At 42.3% G+C, this 23,149-nt stretch overlaps 1 protein-coding gene across 11 annotated transcripts in view; it reads left to right on the forward strand.

Moving 5' to 3' along the window:
• SSR1 (signal sequence receptor subunit 1) overlaps positions 1 to 23,149 on the forward strand; it is a 24,862-nt gene continuing 1,713 nt past the window's right edge. For 3 of the 11 annotated variants that reach the window (XM_065628941.1, XM_065628943.1, XM_065628944.1), the window contains exons 1-9: positions 1 to 230; positions 2,346 to 2,464; positions 4,148 to 4,235; positions 4,409 to 4,671; positions 5,496 to 5,572; positions 7,266 to 7,344; positions 8,348 to 8,441; positions 9,010 to 9,024; positions 9,846 to 9,909. In XM_065628941.1, coding sequence (XP_065485013.1) covers positions 146 to 230; positions 2,346 to 2,464; positions 4,148 to 4,235; positions 4,409 to 4,671; positions 5,496 to 5,572; positions 7,266 to 7,344; positions 8,348 to 8,441; positions 9,010 to 9,024; positions 9,846 to 9,909 — 884 coding nt within the window. In that variant the 5' untranslated portion in view covers positions 1 to 145. Of the gene's footprint in view, positions 231 to 2,345; positions 2,465 to 4,147; positions 4,236 to 4,408; positions 4,672 to 5,495; positions 5,573 to 7,265; positions 7,345 to 8,347; positions 8,442 to 9,009; positions 9,025 to 9,464; positions 9,502 to 9,845; positions 16,315 to 19,679; positions 19,768 to 23,149 lie in introns of those variants that run through there. The other 8 variants (XM_065628938.1, XM_065628940.1, XM_065628942.1 and 5 more) reach the window with 6 other exon arrangements.

Below are 23,149 nucleotides of genomic sequence, written 5' to 3' on the forward strand. Positions count from 1 at the left end.
TCCGCTGCGGCGCGGGGGCGGGGCGGCCGGGGGCGCGGCCGGGGCGGCAGCGGCGGCCCCGGATGGAGGCCTCCGCCATTTAGACAGCCCGCAGCGGCAGGCGCCGGGCCGGTGTGACGGGGTGTATCGGGTAGTTGTTGCCGTCATGAGGCGCCTGTCGCAGCTGCTGTTGCTCGCTCTGCTCGTCTTCCCCGTCGCCCTGCTGCTCGGGGGCGCCCGCGGCGGCGCAGGTGAGAGCGGGCGGGTGAGGGGAGGCGAGCGGCCGTTGCTGCCTGAGGGAGGGGCGGGCGGTAACGGCCGCTGGGGAGCGCGCGGCGGGCTCCCTTTAACGGCCCAGGGGCGGCGGGGAGGGGACCCCGCTCCTGCTGGGCCTGAGGAGCCCAGCGCCGCCTTCGCTGGCGGGAGGGAGGCGGGCGCAGCTCATTCATCGCGGGCGGCGGTACGGGCCTCCCCGCGCACGTGGGCCGCCGCCGGGACTGCCCCGCTCGGCCCGGGACGGGGCTGCGGCGCCCGGCTCTGTGCCTGTGACCCCCGGTGGCCCTTTCCGAGGGTGCTGCGGCGGGGTCCGGCTTCCCGCCTCTCCGGCGGAGCGGCCCGCGCCGTGCGGTGTCAGGGCAGGGAGCTGCTGTTCCCCCCTCAAAAAGGACCCCTCGAGATCGTAGCAGCGGGTTTGTCTCTTTGCGCTCAGGCGGTGCTGGTTTCTATAGCGAATCGTTAGCAGCTGTGCCCGCTGCCAGCCTGCCGTGCCGCCTGGGCTCCCTCCACCCCCCTAGCGCCCGTCAAGTCGCCCAGCACTTAATCTCTGTTTACACGATGGCGTTATCTGATTCACGATCTGAAAGCTGCCTCCCTGCTACTAAGTCTGGAAAGACAGAAGGGCAGCCAGCTCTTCAAGTCGGCTGCTCCACACGCTGGGAGGGAGGGAGGGAGTGAGTGAGCTCCTGCCCACAGCCCGCAGCTCTGCTTTCCCGCTGCTGCCACATCATCAGCCCTTCTGACACCCACCGAAAAGACTGCAAATTAGAGGTCCGTGAGGATCTGCTAGAGAGGTTGCTTGTGAAGAATGCCCGTAATTTACATGTACCCTGTTCAGATACAAAGGTTTTAATTAACAAATCCTTATTTGTAGACTTACAAGTTTAGAACTTCAGCAAGAAAAATCACTGAGGTTAGTCTTAGGTTAAGTATTGCACGTGGTTGCAGAAGTCGCTGAGTGTCCTTTCTAAAGACACTTGAGTGGGGGATTGTATTTGCTTTTTCTAGCTCTTGAATGACAATCCTGAAGTCCTTGGATTTATTTGTCATCAAGGACTCTTATTCCCTATGAAAGTTTAAAAATACTTGTTTAAAATGTGTAATCATAGCCATTAGATTTTTTTTCAGGCTTGTGTAAAACAATCATCCATTCATTTATGTCTTTGTTATCTCTCTCATTTTTGGATAATGTAAGCTTTATTTAAAAAAAAAAAAGTCATTTTGTGTATATTTTTAAAAGGTTCTCAGCTTAGCCTGCATGCGCTCTAAACTGTAAATGGACAGAACTTTGTCCTGTTGCCACTGTTTGCATTAATCATATCTGCCTAGTGTTTGAAATTATGAGACTCGGCTTCATAAAAGCAAAGAGGCAGTGAACTTGTGTTGGAGCCTTGCTCTGGAGCCATGCTCTAGATCGGGTTTCTTTTCTGACTCCTGGTGTGGTGGTGTTGAACACAGGGATATAGCAGTATATGGTCTTGAGGAAGTCATATTAAAAGTATTTCTTTATGTTTTAAAATTTGAATAAAAATAAGTGCAAAAATAATAGCTTTTTAACTACCTGTGGAAGTATAGTGTTCTAATACCAGCAGATGAAAAGGACATACTAATCTTTTGTTAAACTTTATTAGTCTTAGAAGAAACAGCACTCACTAAATTAATTTCCAGGCAATAGCAATGTCTTTTTAGTTTGACATTTGTAGTGACAAAACAAAATTAAAATATTTTAATACACTGACATGTTCAAAAGTTAAACAATAGTTTTTAAGGCAAGTTGGTTGCCCTCTGCAAATTTAAGTGCAGCTGTGTGAATGCTGAACTTTTTATTATTTATTCAGCTGTAAACTTCTTGGTTTCAAACTTTCTGGCACATAAATGAGTAGTTCAGAAAGCTGTTAGAGAAGGAAAAAAACTGAGAGAGAAACACAGTCATTTGAATGTGAGGTTTTTGCAACTGAGGCTTCAAAACACTATTTGACAGATTTTAAATAAATTCTTCAGACACTTTCTTGAAAATTGTACTACAATGTCAGTTTTCTGTTGATTAGATATTGAAAAGGCTTTCTTGTATTTGCATTTTGTTTGGGTAGGTTCAGGTTTACTAGTTGCAGCTCAAGATGCTACAGAAGATGAGGAAGCTGTGGAAGATACTGTAGTTGAAGATGAAGATGATGAAGCTGAAGTTGAAGAAGATGAGCCAACAGACTTGGTAATTGTACATGGATGTTACTTCCTAAGTATGAATTAGACCGAAAGTGCTTGAACCTAGATAGTTTATATATACTTAAATATTGAGTTTAATAGCATTGCTGTTTCCAAGTAGCTGTTTCCAAGTCTCCAATTAAACTTGTGTTCCATTTGAAGTTTCAGAAGGATTTGTCTTTTCTTCCTGAATACCAGTTTAAAAACCACATGGGAATGGCCTGATTTCTGATTTCACAAAACTGCAGTCTACAAAAAAGCACATGAAGTGAGAGAATCAGATTCCCGTAGGAGTCCTTGTAGTTCTTTTCCAGATTAAGCTGCATCTCAGTAAACTGAGAAGGACATCAGACTACCACATTCTTGCTGCTTTGGTCTTGTTTTTCAAGGGGTGACAGAATCTTCTTAGTATTAATTCTGAAAACCTTGGGTTTGCAGGCTGTTTTCACTTATTCCATTCCTAGTCTCTGACACTTGTTGCAGGCTATGATTGCTATACCAGCGCCCATGTTGCTGTTCAGGGTCAAGTGTTTCAGCTTGACAAAGTGAAATATTTTATGTAGTAGTCTGCTTGTGGCAGTAGAACACTTAATGTACTCAAATTAGTACAAAAATTTCTCAAATTTCTGGTGTAAAATTAGAAAGTTTGAGACAGGAGGAGAAGAAAAGCATAGTAAAATGGAGACCCGGTAAACTGTTTTTTAATTCTATTGGATTTTTACTGATGTTGGTAAATTGGTGATCTTATGGTCAACCAGCTTTGCTAAGTGGTAGAAAGTGTGCTAGGTATTCAGTACTGACAGAATATTATTAAATAACTTTTTGGAGGTAATTTGCCTTTAATAAATAGTCTGTGACTTGGGTACAAAACATTACACTTATAGGCAGTTTCTTTTATTTGTCACTCACATAGAAGATACAGTTTTGCTTAGTTCTGGTTCGTGGCTTCCCTAGAGCATGGTAAGCTGATCCAGTAGACTCTCCACTGCTTCAGGTGGTTGTTTAAGCAGTGAAATCAGATGATCCAAGTAACTTACAAACAGTTACCTCAGCTGGTTCAAAATGGGGTTAGCCTTGTTTTTATTTGGTGGAGGAGCTGGTGATCCCATGATCCCCATGTGGAAAGTAAGCCCTCAGTGCTTGTGTTTTCTGAATTAAAAAATTATCATCACAAAGGTGAACTTCAACAAGTAAATCCACAAACTTATTTAATTCCTACAGTCTAACAATTTCCAAGCAGACATAACATTTAACTAATTAAAAATGAATAGAAGGCTTCTACAAACACTCCCTTGGTAGTGAAAAGTAACTCTTATTTGCCTTATGGTTGCCTCTAATTTTGGAAATGCTTGCTTTCTAAATAGAAGTAGCTTGGATGTGAACACTTAACATTTAGATTCTATTATTTTCCTTCTACCCCAAAACAAAGACCTTACTGTTGTTTTCTGATAAGAAACCTTTCAATACAGCTAAATGCAGCAGAGATTAGTCACCATGTCAAACATAACGAATAGAAGGATAAATGCTGAAAACGATGCATATCAAATCTAGAGGGAGAACAGGGTATGTGCTACTCCCGCAACAGCAGGAGTCGATGCTAATGCTTGCCATTGTGGGATTCTCATGAAACAAGCATGGCCTTTGCTTCACTGTTAGGTATAGGATTTTTCAAAAAAGTCTCTTGTCTTAGACAGAAGAAAAAGAGGAAGAAGACTTGTCAGGAGAACCTAAAGCCTCACCTAGTGCTGATACAACCATCTTATTTGTGAAGGGTGAAGGTAAGAGTCCCATGCTAATTACCATCTACTTTACTGTTGCTTGGGCTGTATCAATGTGAGCATAAAACAGTGAAGCTCTAAAAAAACCAGAATCTGTACTAGACACTCTGTTTAGAAATGGGCTAGGTGTGGTGTATGAAGTTTCTAACAGTTGAATTTTTCTTTTTTTTTAGACTTTCCAGCAAACAACATTGTAAAATTCCTGGTGGGCTTCACCAATAAGGGTACAGAGGATTTCATTATCGAGTCTCTTGATGCTTCTTTCCGGTATCCTCAGGACTACCAGTTTTATATCCAGAACTTCACAGCTCTCCCTCTGAACACAGTGGTTCCACCACAGAGACAAGCCACGTTCGAGTACTCTTTCATCCCTGCCGAGCCTATGGGTGGTCGTCCTTTTGGACTAGTTATCAATCTCAACTACAGAGATGTAAATGTAAGCCTGATGTTGTAATTAATTGTAACCTTTCTAGTTCATGTGGAAATGTTGGGAAGGAACTGCTTAGTCAAGTTACTACCTCTTCAGACAGTTAATGCCTTTGTGTTTTTTAAGCAAATCAGTAGATACAGAAGCACAGTAAGCAACTGTCCTCATGTTTCACAATAGCCCCTCAAGTGCTCTTGGTTCTGTATATGTTAGAAGTTATGTCAGCAGTGGAAGCTAGAATGCCTTAGAACTGGGCGGTAGTGAGCTGTACTCATTAAAAAAAAAAAAAACAAACACCCACAATGTTACTACTAAAGCTTTATTTAGGATAACTTAAATTTCACTGTGCTTTTCAGATTGGCTTTGCTAACTAAACTATCAGCCTGAATCCCATCTGCAGACTTGACTTTGAGCAAATAAACGGCCAGTAGTTGCAGTCTGGGAGAAGTCTATCCAAAAGCATAAATAGGGATTAAAGGAGGGGATTCTTTTCTCTTGTAGTGCAGGTCAAAGTTTAACAGGCTTCCGTACCTTTGTGTTTTGATTGTTCTAATAAGAACTCTTCACATGTAGTATGCCATGTTATAGGAGATAACATCTTCAAGGCTAGATGTGACTTTGTTGCTAATATCAAGACTGTTCTTTGTACTTCCATCAAAAAGTTTGTGCTTTTATCTGTTGAGTCAAACTTGCACTGCTTATAAACTTAATCGAGTCTCGTGCAGGAGTACTGCTTGCTTTCTAGAATTTTTCTGAGAACATGGAAAAAGATAAACACTTGGCTATGTGTTCAAGGAGTGACTTCTAAATGTTGTGTGGAAACTTTGTTATAGGGCAATGTGTTTCAAGATGCTGTCTTCAATCAAACCGTTACAATTATTGAAAAAGAAGATGGGCTGGATGGAGAAACGTAAGGAGGCTGGAGATTCAAGTTTAATTGGTATACTGGTAGAACAGGCCGTTGTTGGTGCCAGTGAGAATAGTTCCTGTACCCTTATTTTATTGAACGTTAGGTCTGCTGTGTTTTGCTGATGATGTCACAGGCATTTGACTTCTATAATGTTGATAGACTGAAAATATGAAGTTTTTTTCCCCAAATGAAGATCTGTATTAATACTGGGGATCTTCAGGATTGGTAGTATGTTGATGAGCAGTTTGTGCATCTGCTTTATTTTAAAGGGCTTAGGCCTGGAAAAGGACCTGATGTGTTATAGCTACATAGCAATTCAAAGCTGTCAAGCTTCTGTTATGTACTCTGCTTTTTCCCAAGAGTTAAAGATGCAGAGGGTCCATAGAATTGGGCTGTGGGTCCTACTGTGAAGACTGAAATAGCTTGCTTCTGGATCACGCTAGAATAATTAAAGATTGTATGAACTGATAGATGTATTTGGAGTATGAGAGAGGAACTTGCACTCATTCTTTGTTGCACTAACCCCCATCTGTAGCAGGTACCTTTCAGGAGTGCTCTTTTCTGTCTTAAAGTCTTAAGTACATCTGAACACATCTGATATGCTGCAAGCATATGCTGTGCTCATATGCTTTGAAGTATTCTAATACTGGAGTGGAATTTTAAGAGACCCTGCGAGTTTAAAAAAAAATCTTCAGAAATAGTTGTAGACAATGTGGAATATTTGAATTCTTCTGCCACAGGTGGAGATTGCCTACTGAGCAAGCTTCCTTTTAAAAAAGGTCAACCAAAAGAAATAGCTGTTGCATGAATTCGTATTTCTCAAATACAATAGCATCAATGAAAGAACAATTGGCCACATAAAAATGTGTGATACTCTGATAAAGGAGCTTTCAAAAGAATTCCAATTACTCTAACCAGTTTGAGTTAATGTTCTGTGAACAGATAATTACCCTAAACCAAGGATGTTCAATTAAGTCTCTTCTGTAGTTTTAACTCCATAATTTCCTTTGTCCTAAATCTGGGTTAAAATGTTAAATATGGATTACATTCTTTACCTGGAAACTCCTGCCTGCTCCCCAGATTAATTTTAGGTATAACTTATATTCCCCTCATGCTAAGTATTGACATGTATTTCAGGTAGAAATCTTCAAAACAAACCAAAAGGAGCAGATTTTAAGAAATATTGCTTGCATTGGTAGAATTCTAGATGTGGAACACAGAGCAAGATAAACAAGGCCTTTCAAAGTGCTGTTGCAAATAAATTAATATCCTAGCAGTACTTGCTTTGCAGTAGCATACTAAAAGCTTATAAGATATTTAAGGGTTTTGTAAGTGGTTAAAGCTGTCACAAACGTAAATATTACATGTGACCCAACATCTTGAAACGTGATACTGCAAAAGAGTTTTCACAATTACTACATTTCACTAATTATTTATAACAGTTTCCCAGTTTATACAGCTTTTTTCAAATGTTCTGTTGTTTAGAATTAAATTTAGGATTGCTGTTTCTGAAATCAACATCAGTGCTTAGTATTTGCCAGCACTTCAGTTTCAGATATATTGGGTTTTTTCCCTGTCCACTCCCTACAAAAGTTCTTGGGAAAGATCAAGGGGGCATGTGGCAAAAGCTCTTTGTAAACGCTCTTAAACACTTAAGATTTTTAGTTAATGGTTTCTTAAACTTTTTTTAAAGGATCTTCATGTACATGTTCCTTGCTGGACTTGGTCTACTTGTCATTGTTGGCCTACATCAATTACTAGAATCTAGGAAGGTGAGTGGTGTATTTTGTCTATGTGCTATTAATACAAGACCTTACTAGTTTGAAAATAAATAATTCAGTAATTGCTTCTGGCATACAACGCTACAGGTAGAACTTCAGAATATTTACTTTTAGAACTAAGACCTTAAAGATTATTGGAAAAACTAGAGAGTCTTTTAAAAAATGTCTGTAATTGGAGACATTTAGATTGCTTGCCTAATGCTCTTTGGGTCTGCTCTTTGCCACCACACTGAAGTGGTTGAATTTGAAGCTTTGATACCTTCCAGTCACTGGATGTGTGCAGCTACTGATTCAGTACTTACTGGGTAGACTTTCCCCATGCTCTCTATTTCTATTATTTTAATCTATACCAAACTTGGAGGAAAACAGCTCTGTAGTCTGTTATTTAGTTCTTACCAGTGCTTTGCCATAATGTTGATTAGGGATTGCATTTATGATGCTACAACAGCTAAGGGTTTGTCCATCTAAGTGGCCTGGCAAGCAAAAGCTATTGAAAGCTTAAGTTTCATCTGCATGTGATGCATTGGTTGTGTCTTCATGTGGTCTGGCTTATGATACTTCTGAAGTAGCTTCCCTTGGGAAATCATATAGAATGGTTATTTGCTTTAAAATCTATTTTACAAAGTGGCATATGAGAGAGAACATTGTGCTAATCTGAGAAAGTATAATAAAACTGGTCATCACAAAGTTTAATAATTCATCAGCAGTTTTTTCTAACAGGTATAATCAGCTTGCCCAGGCATGCTTGAAATCTTGGTATCTTTGTGTGGAATGTGTTGTGAGGCATTAGAAGTGGTAATGCCAAGCTTAGGTGAATAAATTGCTAATGCTAAAGACAGATTAAGCTACAAAGACAGCTTCACATGTTGACTAAGTTGGCCTCAGTGAAATAATTGCAATTCATTTAATATAGGATTGTTAGTTACTTCTAATACTTGTGCTGTCAGAACTTTATGTGAAAAGGAAAACATAATTTTTTTTCTTGAATTTTCAGAGGAAAAGACCGGTACAGAAAGTAGAGATGGGAACATCAAATCAGAATGATGTTGACATGAGCTGGATTCCCCAAGAAACTTTAAATCAAATAAGTAAGTATTTTGCCTTCCACAAACTAGAGCATAACAAACTTAATTAGCTACTTGTAACTGAGTAAGTAGATGACTTTTTCTGAACAGCATAAATCTCTTCTAGGGAATAAAATGTTGTTCAAAGCACTGTGCTTAGTGATTAGACTATTACATTAACAGCCTGTTCTTACATAGAACAAACTTGACTGGTTGATACGATAATGACTATCATGATTTTTACATTTTGTTCTGTAGACTCTTTCAGCAGTATAAAACCTCTACCCAAAACCTGGATCACAAAAGGTTTTTAAATAGGAGAAAATATCTATCATCTCAAACTTTCTGTAAGTTGTTTGGAAGTTTACCTGTAGACCGAAGTTTTAAATGAGCATTAGGAGTGCGTATTAACCAAAGCCACATTATGACTTGGCATTAATGCCCTTCACAAATCAAAAATCACTGAGTTGTACTTGATATCTGAAATGCCAACAGTAAACCAAATATCTGATTTCTTTAGACCATTTGTGTGTATGTGGATATTTCTAACTTCTCTTGCTGTTTCTTCTGTTTTGCTTTCCTATGGCTTCAGTGCAGAGTAGAAGAGGTGAGGCAAACTCCGGTGATCTAAAGAGTGGGAGTGCTTAATGTGTTGTCCATGTGATAACTGGGCATGGATAGAAATACAGCTTCCTGCATGCAGTGGTTGATGATGTAGCATGAGCAGTAAAAGATTACAGAACAGATGCATACAACTACCTTTTATATATGTATAAATTTACGGTTTTTATATTGCAGTAATGTAGCTTATCAGTAGAATGTAGCCGAAGTACTGTTGTCTCTAACAGTTCCCAGAACTGGTTATCTAAAATGCAGGTGTGTATTTTGCCTTCTGGGCTACGTTCGTGTAGTGTCAAGCTGTTGTTGCAGTGAGGGAGGTAGAGGACTAAGCATGACTGACAGCCGAGTGCATCTTGTTTCAGTGAGAAACAAACCTTGGCTTTGCGTATAATAGCTTAATAGTCAGGGTTGTCTTCCTTATGCCAGGTGAACTCCTATCACCAGTAGCACTCGTTGGTGTGAGGTGAGAGAGCCTGTTGTGGCTTGGTTTGGTGGTGGTTTTGGTTTTTTGTTTTTTGGTTTGTTGGGGTTTTTTTGCATTTTAGTAACTGATAAACTGAACAACCCTCACTGTGGACTTGCATGTTACAGCATAGGAACATTCTTATTTTTGTTACCTTTTCTTTAAGATGCTGATAGTTAAAGCATTAGCAAGTTGCTTTAACTGGCTTCTGTGCGGTGATGCATTGCACTAAAAGAGCAGTTTGCCTTGTGTTCAGGAGGGAGAAAAATACATGGTCATATAACATCTAATCTGAAGTAGCTGTAGCAATTGATACAACTCCCTTTTTTCTTTTTTCCATCTAGATAAAGCTTCACCAAGAAGGTTGCCCTACAAGAGGGCACAGAAGAGATCAGTGGGCTCTGATGAGTAAATGAGTACAACAGTTGAACCTTTACTAATCCTGCCTGTTTGGGTGTTTTGGATTGGAGTAGTGCAGCAAATCCATATCACCATAAGGAAAATACTGCTAAACATTTGGACTGAACAAATTAACTGAATGGTGTTAATATTACTGAAAATGCACTTCTCTTTTTTTGTTAATTGTCGGGGAGGTAGCGGGGGGAGGCAGCCATTAAGATTTGTGCCTGCGTGTGTAAGCAGTTGGTCTTAACAGAACCCTGTTACCTGAAATGTGCCTTTAGAGTTCTTTGTAATGCTGGCTTGTCATCTGTACACTATCTTTGAAGGATTTTTCTCCTCTCCTTAATCTTGAATGTCTAGTGACTTTAATCTGTCTTGATTGTATCATGTCTGTATCGGAATCTGTATGCATTTTTCTTTTTCAGTAAGTAACTATTCTCTACAGTGTGCGCACACAGTGTGTGTGTGTGGCCCTATTTCAGTGGCAAGACACTGACCATCTAGATTTCTGCATAGTTTGCATTCTAAAGGCACAATTGGGTATAGCTGCTTGTAGTGGTAGATATTTTGCTGCTCTTTTGATCTGGACATGCAGTGACCTAAAAATCTGAACTTATCTGCATAGATGTTGGGAAGACTCTTACATAGCAGCAGAACTTGTGAAGCATGGAATTTGTGTGCTGAATTGGTATTACTACATAAATTTTTTTTATACCCAACTTGTTAAATGGTTAGTTATTGAGTCGTGCCAGCAGCTTAGGTATTCTGATTATAGTGGTAGCTCTGCAATGTTCACTCAAGAAATTACTGAATAAGCCAGAACAACTTTTCCGGAAGTTCTTGGTTCGCTCACAAAAACAAGTATGTCTTATGTATCAAAATGTGGACTCTCTTTCTTAAGGCTTTACATGGGGCAAAGACTTTGTGTTTACTGTACACACTTGAAACTGAATTTGAAAAGAAAACTGTTGGCTTCCAATAATCTTTTTAAATGGCAAACTGTTTCATTCACCCTTTGCAGTTTTTAAATCTCAAACTTCTTCACCAGTCAGTACCTGGGTCTGAGTTGTGGGGTTTTTTTTTTTGTCACCTTGTCTTTTCTAGTAGTAGCACAGATGCATATCTGTTATTAACTACATATTAGTTCAGTACAAAACCAGAAAAGCTATATGCAATCAAAATGGGATTTTCTTTTGTGGCAGGCATGGTTTACATAATTACTAGGAACTGAGGTGTTGATCCACTCCCATTGCATTCAGGAATTTAAGTGACAGTAAAAAGAGCAGATAATGCAGTGTCAGTTTGCTGCCATTCAGGCACTTGGACAAGACTTGAATTGTTTTCATCTCAACTGCATCTCCTCTGTTTGAGGGTTATCTGGAAGCATGTTGAGTTCTGGAAGAGGCATTGATTTGAGACTTCTTGTTTTCTTCTTCCCCTTGTGATCCCCACAGATAAAAGTGCCATTTTAGATCTATGTTTGTGCAGGGACTGAGCTTCTGAGCCAATATTAACACTGAGCAACACTTGCAAATCATGTCATAGCATGGCTGAAGGATCTAAGCTCTGAAACTACCTGTACTGGCACTATTTTACAATACACTTTGCCAGAATGAACTGTGAAGATGTTCTTGACTCATCTTACTATGGAAAAGATAAGAATAGGAAAAGCAACCCCAAAGATGCTTTGTTCAGCTTCCTGGTAATATAGCTAGCCCAGGCAGCATATTTTTAGTAGTTAAAGGCTGCTGAGTCGTCACACAGAACACTTAGCACACAGTTGAATGCTACCTTCATAAGAGGTATCTCCACTCAAATTATGTGGAACAACTTTGTTTGCCTTTAGCGATGTAATCTGACTGGTTCTGTGGTAGGTTTATGGGCTTATATTCAAGCTTGCCTTGATTCAACAAAGTATTTATGTATTAAATGCATATTAAAGCCCTATAGCTATTGCAGCACCTGATGTACTGAACTTTTAAGTTCCCTCTCTTGGATAGTGTCTCTAACCTGGAATTTTTGTTTCACCTTCTGGTAATAGGTAATCTTAAATTGTATATTCTCCCCAAGATAAGAAGGTACTCTTTTGAGGGGGTGATGAGAGCTGCTCTAGGTGCAGTGGTACTCCAGGAAAAAAGGCAAAGGATCAAAACAGAGGATACTGATTTGTAATATCCTAGTTTTATTTGTTTGTATAAATAGTTTAGCCCTTACTGATTGAGATTTGGAGCAAGTTAGGCATTTAGATATCTTGCACAGACCAAGACTTAAGCTGAAGGACTGAAGCACTGTACAAATAACTGTTTGAAGGTTTCAGCTTTCTTCTCTGCACTCAGTGGTTTATATCCAAATGCTTAAGTTCTAAGCATGAAAGCAGAGAGGAGACACTTCAACTTGCATAGGAACAAGCAATGGGAAAGTTCAGTGGTACCCAGGTTCTTTCTGATCACACAACTTGGCATTTGCTGCAGGATGGTTCATAGTAACTTTCTCAGCTGGAAGCAGTTCATAGGAACAGTGGCCAGCAGTCCACTGCTGCTCATCATAAATGAAGTAACAGTTTTGAATTCTTGTAGTAGTTGAAATTTAGCAATAATATTCTAGTGTGTAGTGGTAATTGAACTTTGACATCTCTTACATTATTTCTAGTAGATAAGTCAGTCTACTACACTCAGATTTCTTCAAGTGGGAGAATATAGTTGTTGCTTTATCCTGTTGGTTAACAACTTTTACTTCGGTACTTGAATTTTCTACTCAATTTTGAAACACATACAGGTATCTTAGTGTCACAGGTATGTTACTGGATGTTGTTATTACTATTAGCTAAGTAGGGTATAGTTTCATTGACTTCAAGATCGAGCAAGTAGCAGTTCTGCCTGTCTGTATGCCGCCACTTTCTATGTGGCAGCACAAGCATTTGTATAACCTCACATTCTTAGCGAGCAATTTTCAGTAAGCTTAGTGCTCTACCACACAACTGCTCATGTGAGGTTATGATAAGCAAGGGTTGTGAAAGAAGGCATGGACTAGAGTTTCTTCCTTATTAGTAAGAGATGCTGAAGTGGTTTTAGGCCACAAATAAGCTGTAGCCCTAGTGTGAAAGGTCAGTATTAATCCCTTTCTCGCAGCTCCTTGACTAATGCAAAAAATGGTGGAGTTTTAGTGAGTCTGTACTCTGCATAAGAAAAGCTGCTTTAGCATCCATGTCTATAGTGGTAGCAAAACATTAATTTAGCTAGACTTCAACTGCATTTGGTACTTGTAGCCCTCTTGTATGCTGTCTGCTTTGTGACAGCAGTTCATTTTTTTTCCCCAGTATCATTTAATCTGAGAAGGGTGGCTGCTGTCAGATTAAAGGACAAAGTATCGTCTCTATTCCTCATGTACAAAATTATTAAATGGCAGGCCATGGAGATGAATGGAGCAGACTAGCGATGGCGGTGCTTCTGCTTGTTTCAAAACAGTTATGCAGAATATCTTCCTTACCTTGGAATGGATATAATCAAAATTATCATTCACTGTTTATTCCTGGAATGCACGGTGCTAAACAACATGTTGCAGTTGAAAGCTCTGAATTCAGGGAAGCAGCAGGGAAGTCAAATACTAATGTAGGCTGGTTGTGTTTTTCAGTGTGCCTCATGTACTGAGCAGCAGTTAAGAGTCTGTTCTCTTGTCTTCTCCAAAGGAAGGACAGTACCTACCTCATAGGAGTGACACAAGGGCTGTTTCAGGAGTGTTTTGAAGTTGAGACTTGCACAATACACTTCCATGGAGACAGTAAGACATAGCACTAGTGTAACAACCTAGGTTCATGCTATACCAGTTTAATCCCCTCACTGGACAGAATTTAGCAGCTTTACACTAACTTTTCTTAAGTACACAGAGCAATTGTAGTTAACTTAGAGCAAAGCCAGAAAGATCTTTCAGTTTTCTGCGAGAGTTTATAGGTGGGCTAAACAACAGTTCTTCTGATGCTTTTCCATTTATCTCTAATTTTTCCCAGTTTTTTTTTTTTTAATCAAGTCATATAGATGATTGTGTTGATACAATCAAACAGTTTAAGAATGACTGATTGTTTTGGATGATTAAATTCAGATGATGTATCACAACTGAAATGTTAAATTAACATTTACTTTCTTACCTGCTGACTTTCATTTATAACTGAGATCAGATCTCTTGAAAATGGCTGCAGGTTTTTTGTAAAGTAAACTTGATTTTTTTTTTTTCCTTAGCATTGTGTAGTGTGTTGTGTTTTTTTTTTTTTTTTAAATAAAGCATGAGTATGGCACCAAAAAGCCTGAATGGTATGCTGGTGCTCTTTGCATATTTGCTACTACAGGTTGTTTATTAAAGAAAAGACTGAAAACATGCTATTCTTAAAAAGCTTATTTTCTACAATGTATTTGGAATGGTAATAATAGCAAGGAAGTATTCTGTGATGTTTTGGACAAGATTAGAATTCTTTACAGGAGTAAGGGAGGGCCCATGGAAAGTGTTGAGTAAATTATTGAATCCTGATCTGTTAAAATTGAGCCATTGTCCCCTACATTTCCAGACCGTTGTCCCCTACATTTCCAGAAATAATAATCTATTCTTAAACTATAGGCAGCGTGAAGAGGATCTGTTAAGGTGCTTAAAGGCTGCTAAAGCACAAGGTTGTAACAAGGCCAAATCCCTACAGCTCTAAAGTGTGTGCCATTGTCTGACCAAGCAAACAATAAATATTCCAGGCAGCAAGACTGAAAGTAGCAGTTCACGCAGGTGTGCTGCATCCCAACAGGAGAAGGTAAGACCTGCTGGGGAAAAAGCTACCAAAAGCGAAACAAATATGGCTTAAAAATAAAGGATGCTGAGATTCCTGTATTTGTGAATTACATCTGTGGATAAATAAGGGAAGACTTTAAAAGCAGATGTGTTAAGATGTGTGTTTAGCTCCCAGAGAACATAAAAGTAACTCTCAAAATTGAAGTCTGCCTCATCTTTCCCTGAAAAGAGCAAGATAGATTTTTGAGCCATCATATTGGTCTCTAAGCCCCTCATTGCAGTCTTAGTTTCAGTAGGCTCTCTGTTTGTCCACCATATTAGCAGTCTTGATTATAAATTTGTATTAACCAAGATACAGTAAAGTTTCAGCTTTACAACATTCCAGTCTCTTAGCTGCTGAGGGAAAACTGAAACTTAACATCTTCACTTTTGGTCTGTTCAGCTGACATGGAAAGCACAGCTTGTCTTGGCTTAACTGAGTTTTCCTTGTGCCACCTAAAGTCACATAATGAAACTAACTTAAGAGATGACTTTTCATAGTGAAGAAAATACTTGAGAGTTAATATACATAGCCACAGAAGTGTCTGAACAAGAGAAATTTTCAATATAACCTTAGTGTGTATTCTAGTAAAAAATATAGTGCTGCCCTGCAGGGCCTGGATGGAGCTAGACTGTGTAGTTTTCATTCAGATGAAGCTGCATTGGTGGACCATGTGTGATTAAAGCATTTGGATATTAGGAAAAAATTATTCACAGAAAGGGTTGTCAGGCATTGGAACAGGCTGTCCAGGGAAGTGATGGAGTCACCATCCCTTGGAGGGGTTAAAAGGCATTTAGAGGAGATTCTTAGGGACATGGTTTAGTGCTAGAGTTAGGTTATGGTTGGACTCTGATCCTGAGGGTCTCTTCCAGCTGAAATGATTCTATGATTCCATGATTTACCCTGAAGATAAAATCAAACACTAGGTTCACTAGATGGGAATTATTATCACTGGCAATACCAAAAGCTGCCAGCTGAGGGATCTCCCAAGCCAGTGACAGCTGCTGCTTGTAACAGACAAGCACAAGAGAGCTTTGGTCCCTTCTCAAAGAGCAGCACCTAAATGGGTGGGCTGTAGCAACTGTGGCTTTTCTTAACCATTCTTTGATATATCTTGGTCACTGAATTAAGTCTGAGCACTGCATTTTTTCTGAGCTTTAAAGAAAATAGTTGACAATGGGAAACCTAAAGTCTAGAAAGCTCTAAATACTAGTGCCTCCAAAAGAAGTCAGTGCTGGAGCCACCTACAGGGTCAGCTCCAGATACTGCAGAAGCAGGGATCATGGTGGCACTGCTGCATCTTTGTCATCTGGTTTCCTGGTCCCAGGCTCCTCAGCAAGGTTTCCTGTGACTGACTTCAGATTAAATTGGGCCATTTAACCCTGTGTGCACCTTGACCATGTTCAGGTACAAACAGGTCCACATTCTGCCTTTAGCTGGGCTATTTTTTCTATGAAAGCTGGGTTAGGGTCCACTCTACCCAGAACATGGTAGAACAGCATTTCTTCACATGAGCCTGGATCCACAGCACTACAGAAGGAAGCAGTGTACAGGCCCTTTCTGTGACAGCAGGCTTGAGCCCAACCTCAGCTGGCAAGTGAGTTTCCAAGAGAGACAGAAAGAAAACAGTATATTTTCTTTAGCAGAATTCTACACAGAAAGGAGGAAAGTCTTAACATGCCCTATTGCAGGTTTCCATTGGAAGGGAAAAGCTAGAGTTTAAATAGCGTTTGATGTCTATCACACAGAGCGTGGCAAACATTGTCACCAAAATAGCAGGTTATAATTAGAAGCAAGTGTGAATGCCCTAGCAAACTTGATTATGAAGTGTGTTATATTTCCCTTAGAGGTAGTATTTAAAACTTAATGTGTGGTTGTTTGCAATAGTGGTTCATTCATAGAAAGTGCAAGTATTTCTTACAGCTGGAGATGAGATTTTGCTCAGCTAATCCTAACTGGTTCTACTATAAGCAAGCTGAAAACTGGTTAGCATGTCTTGCTGTTGGGCACCACAGGAAAGGCAGTCTTGCAGAAAGAAAAACGAAATGAAACAGGATTTACTTTCTATTGTAAAAACCACACTACACAGAGCAGTAGTCCTTTCCAATGTATTAGTGGTCTGACAGGGTGTGATACTGCAGCAGGAGGCACCAGCCAGAACCACCACTGACTTCAGCAGAGCTATTCCGTGTTCATACAGGGCAAGATGTTCCCTCAAGGTCCTGTTGAGACTGAGCTCCCTGTGCTCCTGTGAAAAGCTTGTTACTGGGTGTCACATACTGGTCCTTTGGCCAGGTGCAGCACTTCTTGCAGTTACTGGCATTTTCCTTTAGTGACAGGCCCCAAGGGCCATCGCCTCATCATTGCCATTTTGTGGAATTTGTAGAATTACCCCCAAACAAATGTCACTGATTGATGGCAGCAGTAATAAGCGCAGGCCACCAAGGCTCTGTTGACAAACTGCAAAACATCCCACAGCTGCAGTTCAGTAAAACACTGGCACAAGGAACCCTGTGGGGCGCTGCTATCGCTTTTAATAAAGTGTTGTTCAAACTAAGTACTTTCAGTTTTAAGCGGGTGTTTAGCAGCTGCTAAAGAGAATATTTTGGTTCAGAAAAATAATCAAAACTGTTTACTGCAGGTGTGCTCACCAAAAAGTAATAACCAAATGCGTTAAAAGAGGCATGTGGCTCTGCATCCTGCGCGAAAAACGTGTTACCTGTGAGGTGCACAGGTTGCTCAGTTCTCCACATCCCTTCCTCTCACTTACCTGCAAACCCTGGCAAGCTCTTCTAACCAGCTCAGCGCTGATTCTGGGTTTCAGCTATCTGTGCTAGAAGGCCTCTGTGGTTTCAACTCCAAAAGATACTGGCCGATAATCATCTAGATAGAAGATCAAAAATTAAACTAGCTGTGTTGTGGTGCAGACTTTTCACAGATTGCTGAATGTATGCAGACAGCTCGATACTTTGATTTTCTCCAGCTGTGGAGTATAATAGACCTGACATATATAACCTTAAAGCCTGTAAAGCTTTGGTCGTATAAATATCCTGAAGGCAGGGGCTTGGACTAGATGACCTTTGAAGGCCCCTTCCAATGTGAACTATTCCATGGTTCTTCTATGAAATAGTGTTAAGTATCCTGCCACCAAAAAGGGGTTTACTGGCAAAGTGAGCAAATGTACGAGTATTGTATCCCACTTGGCAGCGGCGCATGAGATAGCACATCCTCCCATGGTCTGCCTCCTCCCCAGCTGCTACCTGGGAGCCTGGTGCGTCAAGTAGGGCTACACTTCAGTAGAAATAGAGGAAAACAGCGATGAAAAGGGTTACTTTCTTTTTTGTTTACAGCCAGATTTTACCCAGTCACTTTACCATCCCTAAGCACAGGTCACACGGTAAAGCTTGCGTTGCAAATGCTTGGGAGAAACATTGATTGATCAAAGCAAAGCTACATCTCACAACTAGCACTGTCACCACCCTAAAATAAAATACAAATATTTATTTTGGGTGCAGATGAAGAGTCAGATGTTGCTCATTTAAAATGTCATATAAATATTGGTACAAGTCTATGCTGTTGTAATTCTGTGTACAGTCACGTAACAGGAGATGGGAAGGAAGGTTTTGATTGCTTTAGTTATCCAAATGTAACTGAAATTGTTCCTGCACCCGCTCCTTCTCTGAGGGCAGGGGCGGCTAGTCCTACGTGCACATGTACACTCATGCAGGACCATTTATTTGCAGACTCGCTGCAAACAGGCCTGTTTTGCTGTGCTCATACCCCAGCTGCTCAGATCATGTGTTACAGTAGAGCCCCAGACCCCCATCTGACATTCTGTCTTAACCTTCACACATTTTTATGAGTGGCACGGCTGTTCTCCATGTGCGGCTACAGGCTAAAAATTACTGACAGAAAGTCAGCCCACAGCAGAGCTGGCCTTTGCTGCGTTAACCTCTGCCTCTGAGATTACGAAAATGGATCAGGCCTTTCACAATGAAAAGCCTTTTCTCCAGCAAACCACTCTCTTCTTTACAGCTTCCCATTAACTGATGTTCATAAACTGCTTCGCAACCCTCTGCTGAAGGGCCCTAGAGAAGTTCAAAGGATTTCACAACAGCGTATTCCAAACACCCATCGTCCAGAGCTTCCTCATAGACTCCTGGCAGTTTTCCCTGCCAAATGAGAGACAAATCTGGCACACGAGAAATAAACAAGCACAGCAAAGGAGAAAGCTATTTTCAGTTCCTACTACTCAGAGGATTGCTACAAGGTTTTCTACTGCATTACGCAGTGAGGTTCAGTGAGCCAGAGAAGTCTTCCCACTTGCTGGTATTTAACGTGAAAAACTCCTGCTTCCTTTGAATTTTTTTTTTTTTTTTAAATACCAAGAGGGAAATTGAGAAAGAACTGGAAGCAGGAGGCAACACTAGAATTTTTTTGAAAGCCACAGCAGTCCTTATACGCTCCACCTTTACTTGATTTCAGCTCTGGAGGTTGAATTCAGGTGCATCCTAAAATGAAGGCATCTTGGCCCCTTCCCTAGGAATATTTTGAAGGTTTTAATTTCCCTAGAGAGGTCAACCAGCTTTTTCCTCTGTCAGGCACCCCATTAACACTGTGACACATATGCAAATTACACATCGCTTACCTGAAGTGACACACACAGCCAGCGACAACAAGGTAGAGGTTCCTGTTAGGCATCCCATTCTGTGCAGGGACCTGCTATCGGTCACTGTCTTCACTGCTGTCTTTGAGCAGCCACTTTCCCCCCGCCTCACCGCTATCTTTATCCCAGGTGCTAATACAGTTAATTTATTTGGGGGGGGGGGGAAGAAAAAAAAGAGATCTTACTGGAAAAATGTTTCATGAATATCTTTTTACAACACAAAACTGCTGCTTCAGCAGTTCACAAATGCAATACTGTTCTTCTTGTCTACGTCTTGTCCTTCATCCCACCTCTTGCTTTAAACAGGCCTCACTGCCCAGGTGAAGCCACTGAGGAGCCCTGGCAGCACACGGGGATGCTCTTGCAGCCTTTGTACCTGGGACAGGTGCAGCTGGTGAGAGATCCTAAAACACCAAATTATTCTTTCCCAAAGCACTTCTCTCTCTGCCTTGCCACCCCCCTGGTCATCTCTTAGAATCATAGAATGTCTTGAGTTGGAAGGGACCCACAAGGATCATCGAGTCCAACTCCTGTCCCTGCACAGGACAACGCCACAGTTCACACCGTGTGTCTGAGGCCTTGTCCAGTCTCTTCTTGAACACTGTCAGGCTTGGGGCCGTGACACCTCCCTGGGGAGCCTGTTCCAGTGCTCCACCAACCTCTGGGGGAAGAACCTTTTCCTCATGTCCAACCTAAACCTCCCTTGGCACATCTTCCTGCCATCCCCTCAGGTTCTGTCTTTGGTCACTAAAGAGAAGAGTTCAGCGCCTGCCCCTCCTCCCCTTGTGAGGCAGCTGTAGCCCCATGAGGTCTCCAGCAAATCTGCAGTTATCAGTGGTCACCTGTTTCCAGACAGTGACAATACACTCCTGGACATTTGTTTCCCCTGTTCTGTGTGTGTGCACGTGAGGACATGGAGCAAGGAGAGCAACTCCAGTATGGGGCTGGAGGCCAAACCCAGGAACTCCAGAGCACACCCCAGACCCAAAATGCAGGGCTGACCACAGTAACATGGTGTTTATTTAAACAGATTGGAGAGCAAACTCCATCGTCTTCCTCATTGCCATTTTCGCAGAATCACAGAATCACAGAATGTTAGGGACTGGAAGGGACCTCGAAAGATCATCCAGTCCAATCCGCCTGCCAGGGCAGGAACACCTAGGTGAGGTTACACAGGAAGGCGTCCAGGCGGGTTTTGAATGTCTCCAGAGAAGGAGAATCCACAACCTCCCTGGGCAGCCTGTTCCAGTGTTCCGTCACCCTCACTGAGAAGTTTCTTCTCAAATTTAAGTGGAACCTCTTGTTTTCCAGCTTGAACCCATTACCCCTTGTCTTACTGTTGGTTGTCACCGAGAAGAGCCTGGCTCCATCCTCGTGACACCCACCCTTAATATATTTATAAACATTGATGAGGTCACCCCTCAGTCTCCTCTTCTCCAAGCTAAAGAGACCCAGCTCCCTCAGCCTTTCCTCATAAGGGAGATGCTCCGCTCCCTTCATCATCTTTGTTGCCCTGCGCTGGACTCTCTCCAGCAGTTCCCTGTCCTTCTTGAACTGAGGGGCCCAGAACTGGACACAATATTCCAGATGAGGTCTCACCAGGGCAGAGTAGAAGGGGAGGAGAACCTCTTTGGACCTACTAACCACCCCGCTTCTAATACACCCCAGGATGCCATTGGCCTTCTTGGCCACAAGGGCACAGTGCTGGCTCATGGTCATCCTGCTGTCCACCAGGACCCCCAGGTCCCTTTCCCCTACACTGCTCTCTAATAGGTCATTCCCTCAACCTATACTGGAACCTGGGGTTGTTCCTGCCCAGATGCAAGACTCTACATTTTCCCTTGTTATATTTCATTAAATTTTTCCCCGCCCAACTCTCTAGCCTGTCCAGATCTCGCTGGATGGCAGCACAGCCCTCTGGCGTGTCAGCCACTCCTCCCAGCTTGGTGTCATCAGCAAACTTGCTGATAGTACACTCAATTCCCTCATCCAAGTCATTGATGAATATATTGAATAGTATTGGTCCCAGAACTGACCCTTGAGGCACTCCACTAGATACAGGCCTCCAACTAGACTCTGCCCCATTGACCACGACTCTCTGCCTTCTCTCCTTCAGCCAGTTTGTGGTCCACCTCACTACCCGATCATCCAGTCCACACTTCCTCAGTTTTGCCGTGAGGATGCTGTGGGAGACGGTGTCAAATGCTTTGCTGAAGTCAAGGTAGACCACATCCACTGCTCTGCCATCGTCAATCCACCTTGTTACGTCTTCATAAAAGGCTATGAGGTTGGTCAAACACGACTTCCCCTTGGTGAAGCCATGTTGACTGTCCCTGATGACCCTCTTATCCTTGATATGTCTTAAGATGGCACCAAGGATAAGGTGTTCCATCACTTTCCTAGGGATGGAGGTGAGGCTGACTGGTCTATAGTTGCCCGGGTCCTCCTTCTTGCCCTTTTTGAAGACCGGAGTGACATTTGCTTTCCTCCAGTCCTCAGGCACCTCTCCCGTTTCCCAAGACGTGGCAAAGATGATGGTGAGCGGTCCAGCAATGACTTCAGCCAGCTCCCTCAGCACCCGCGGGTGCATCCCATCTGGACCCATGGATTTATGGATGTCCAGATTGCTTAACTGGTCCCTAACCCAATCCTCATCAACCAAGGCAAACTCCTCCATTGCCCTGCCTTCCTCTGGGGCCTCAGGGGTACAGAGCTCCTCAGGACAGCCTCCGGCAGAGTAGACAGAGACAAAGAAGGCATTCAGTAACTCTGCCTTCTCTGTATCTTCTGTCACCAGGGCACCCACCTCGTTCATCAGTGGGCCTACGTTGCCTCTGGTGTTAGTTTTATCTGCCATGTATTTGAAGAAGCTCTTTCTGTTGTCCTTGACCCCTCTCACCAGGTTTAACTCTAACGAGGCCTTAGCTTTCCTAGTTGCCTCCCTACATCCTTTAACAACAGCCTTATATTCTTCCCAAGTGGCCAGCCCCTCCTTCCATGATCTGTAAACTCTCCTCTTCCACTTGAGTTTGCCCAGCAGTTCCCTGTTTAACCACGCAGGTCTCCTGGCTCCCTTCCTTGACTTCCTGCGTGTCAGGATGCACTGATCTTGAGCTTGGTAGATGCAGTCCCTGAATGTTAACCAACTATCTTGGGCCCCTTTACCTTCAAGCAGCCTTGCCCACGGGATTTCCTCCAGCAATTGTTTGAAAAGGCCAAAGTCGGCCCTGCTGAAGTCCAGGGTTACAATTCTGCTCGGTATTCTGCTCCTGCCACATGAGATCCTGAACTCCACCATCTCATGGTCACTGCAACCAAGGCAGCCCCCCACCTTTACTGCTTCAACCAGACCCTCCTTGTTAGCGAGGACGAGATCCAGCAGCGCACCTCTCCTAGTCGGCTCCTCCACCATTTGCATCAGAAAGTTATCGTCAATGCACTGGAGGAACCTCCTGGACTGAGGCTGGCTGGCTGAGTAGTCCTTCCAGCAAACATCAGGGAAGTTAAAATCCCCCATAACAACCAGAGCCTGTGACTGTGAGGCCACGCTCAGCTGCCTGTAGAAGGCCTCATCAACTTCCTCACCCTGATCTGGTGGCCTGTAATAGACACACACAACAGTATCAGCCCTGCCAGCCTGCCCCTTAATTCTCACCCACAGACTCTCAACTTGCTCCTCAACCGCACCTGGACAGTACTCAGTACATTGTAGTTGCTCTCTCACGTAAAGAGCAACTCCACCACCACGCTTGGCTGGCCTGTCTTTCCTGAGAAGG

Source organism: Caloenas nicobarica, chromosome 2 (genome assembly GCF_036013445.1).
Source record: "Caloenas nicobarica isolate bCalNic1 chromosome 2, bCalNic1.hap1, whole genome shotgun sequence".
NCBI lineage: Eukaryota > Metazoa > Chordata > Aves > Columbiformes > Columbidae > Caloenas > Caloenas nicobarica.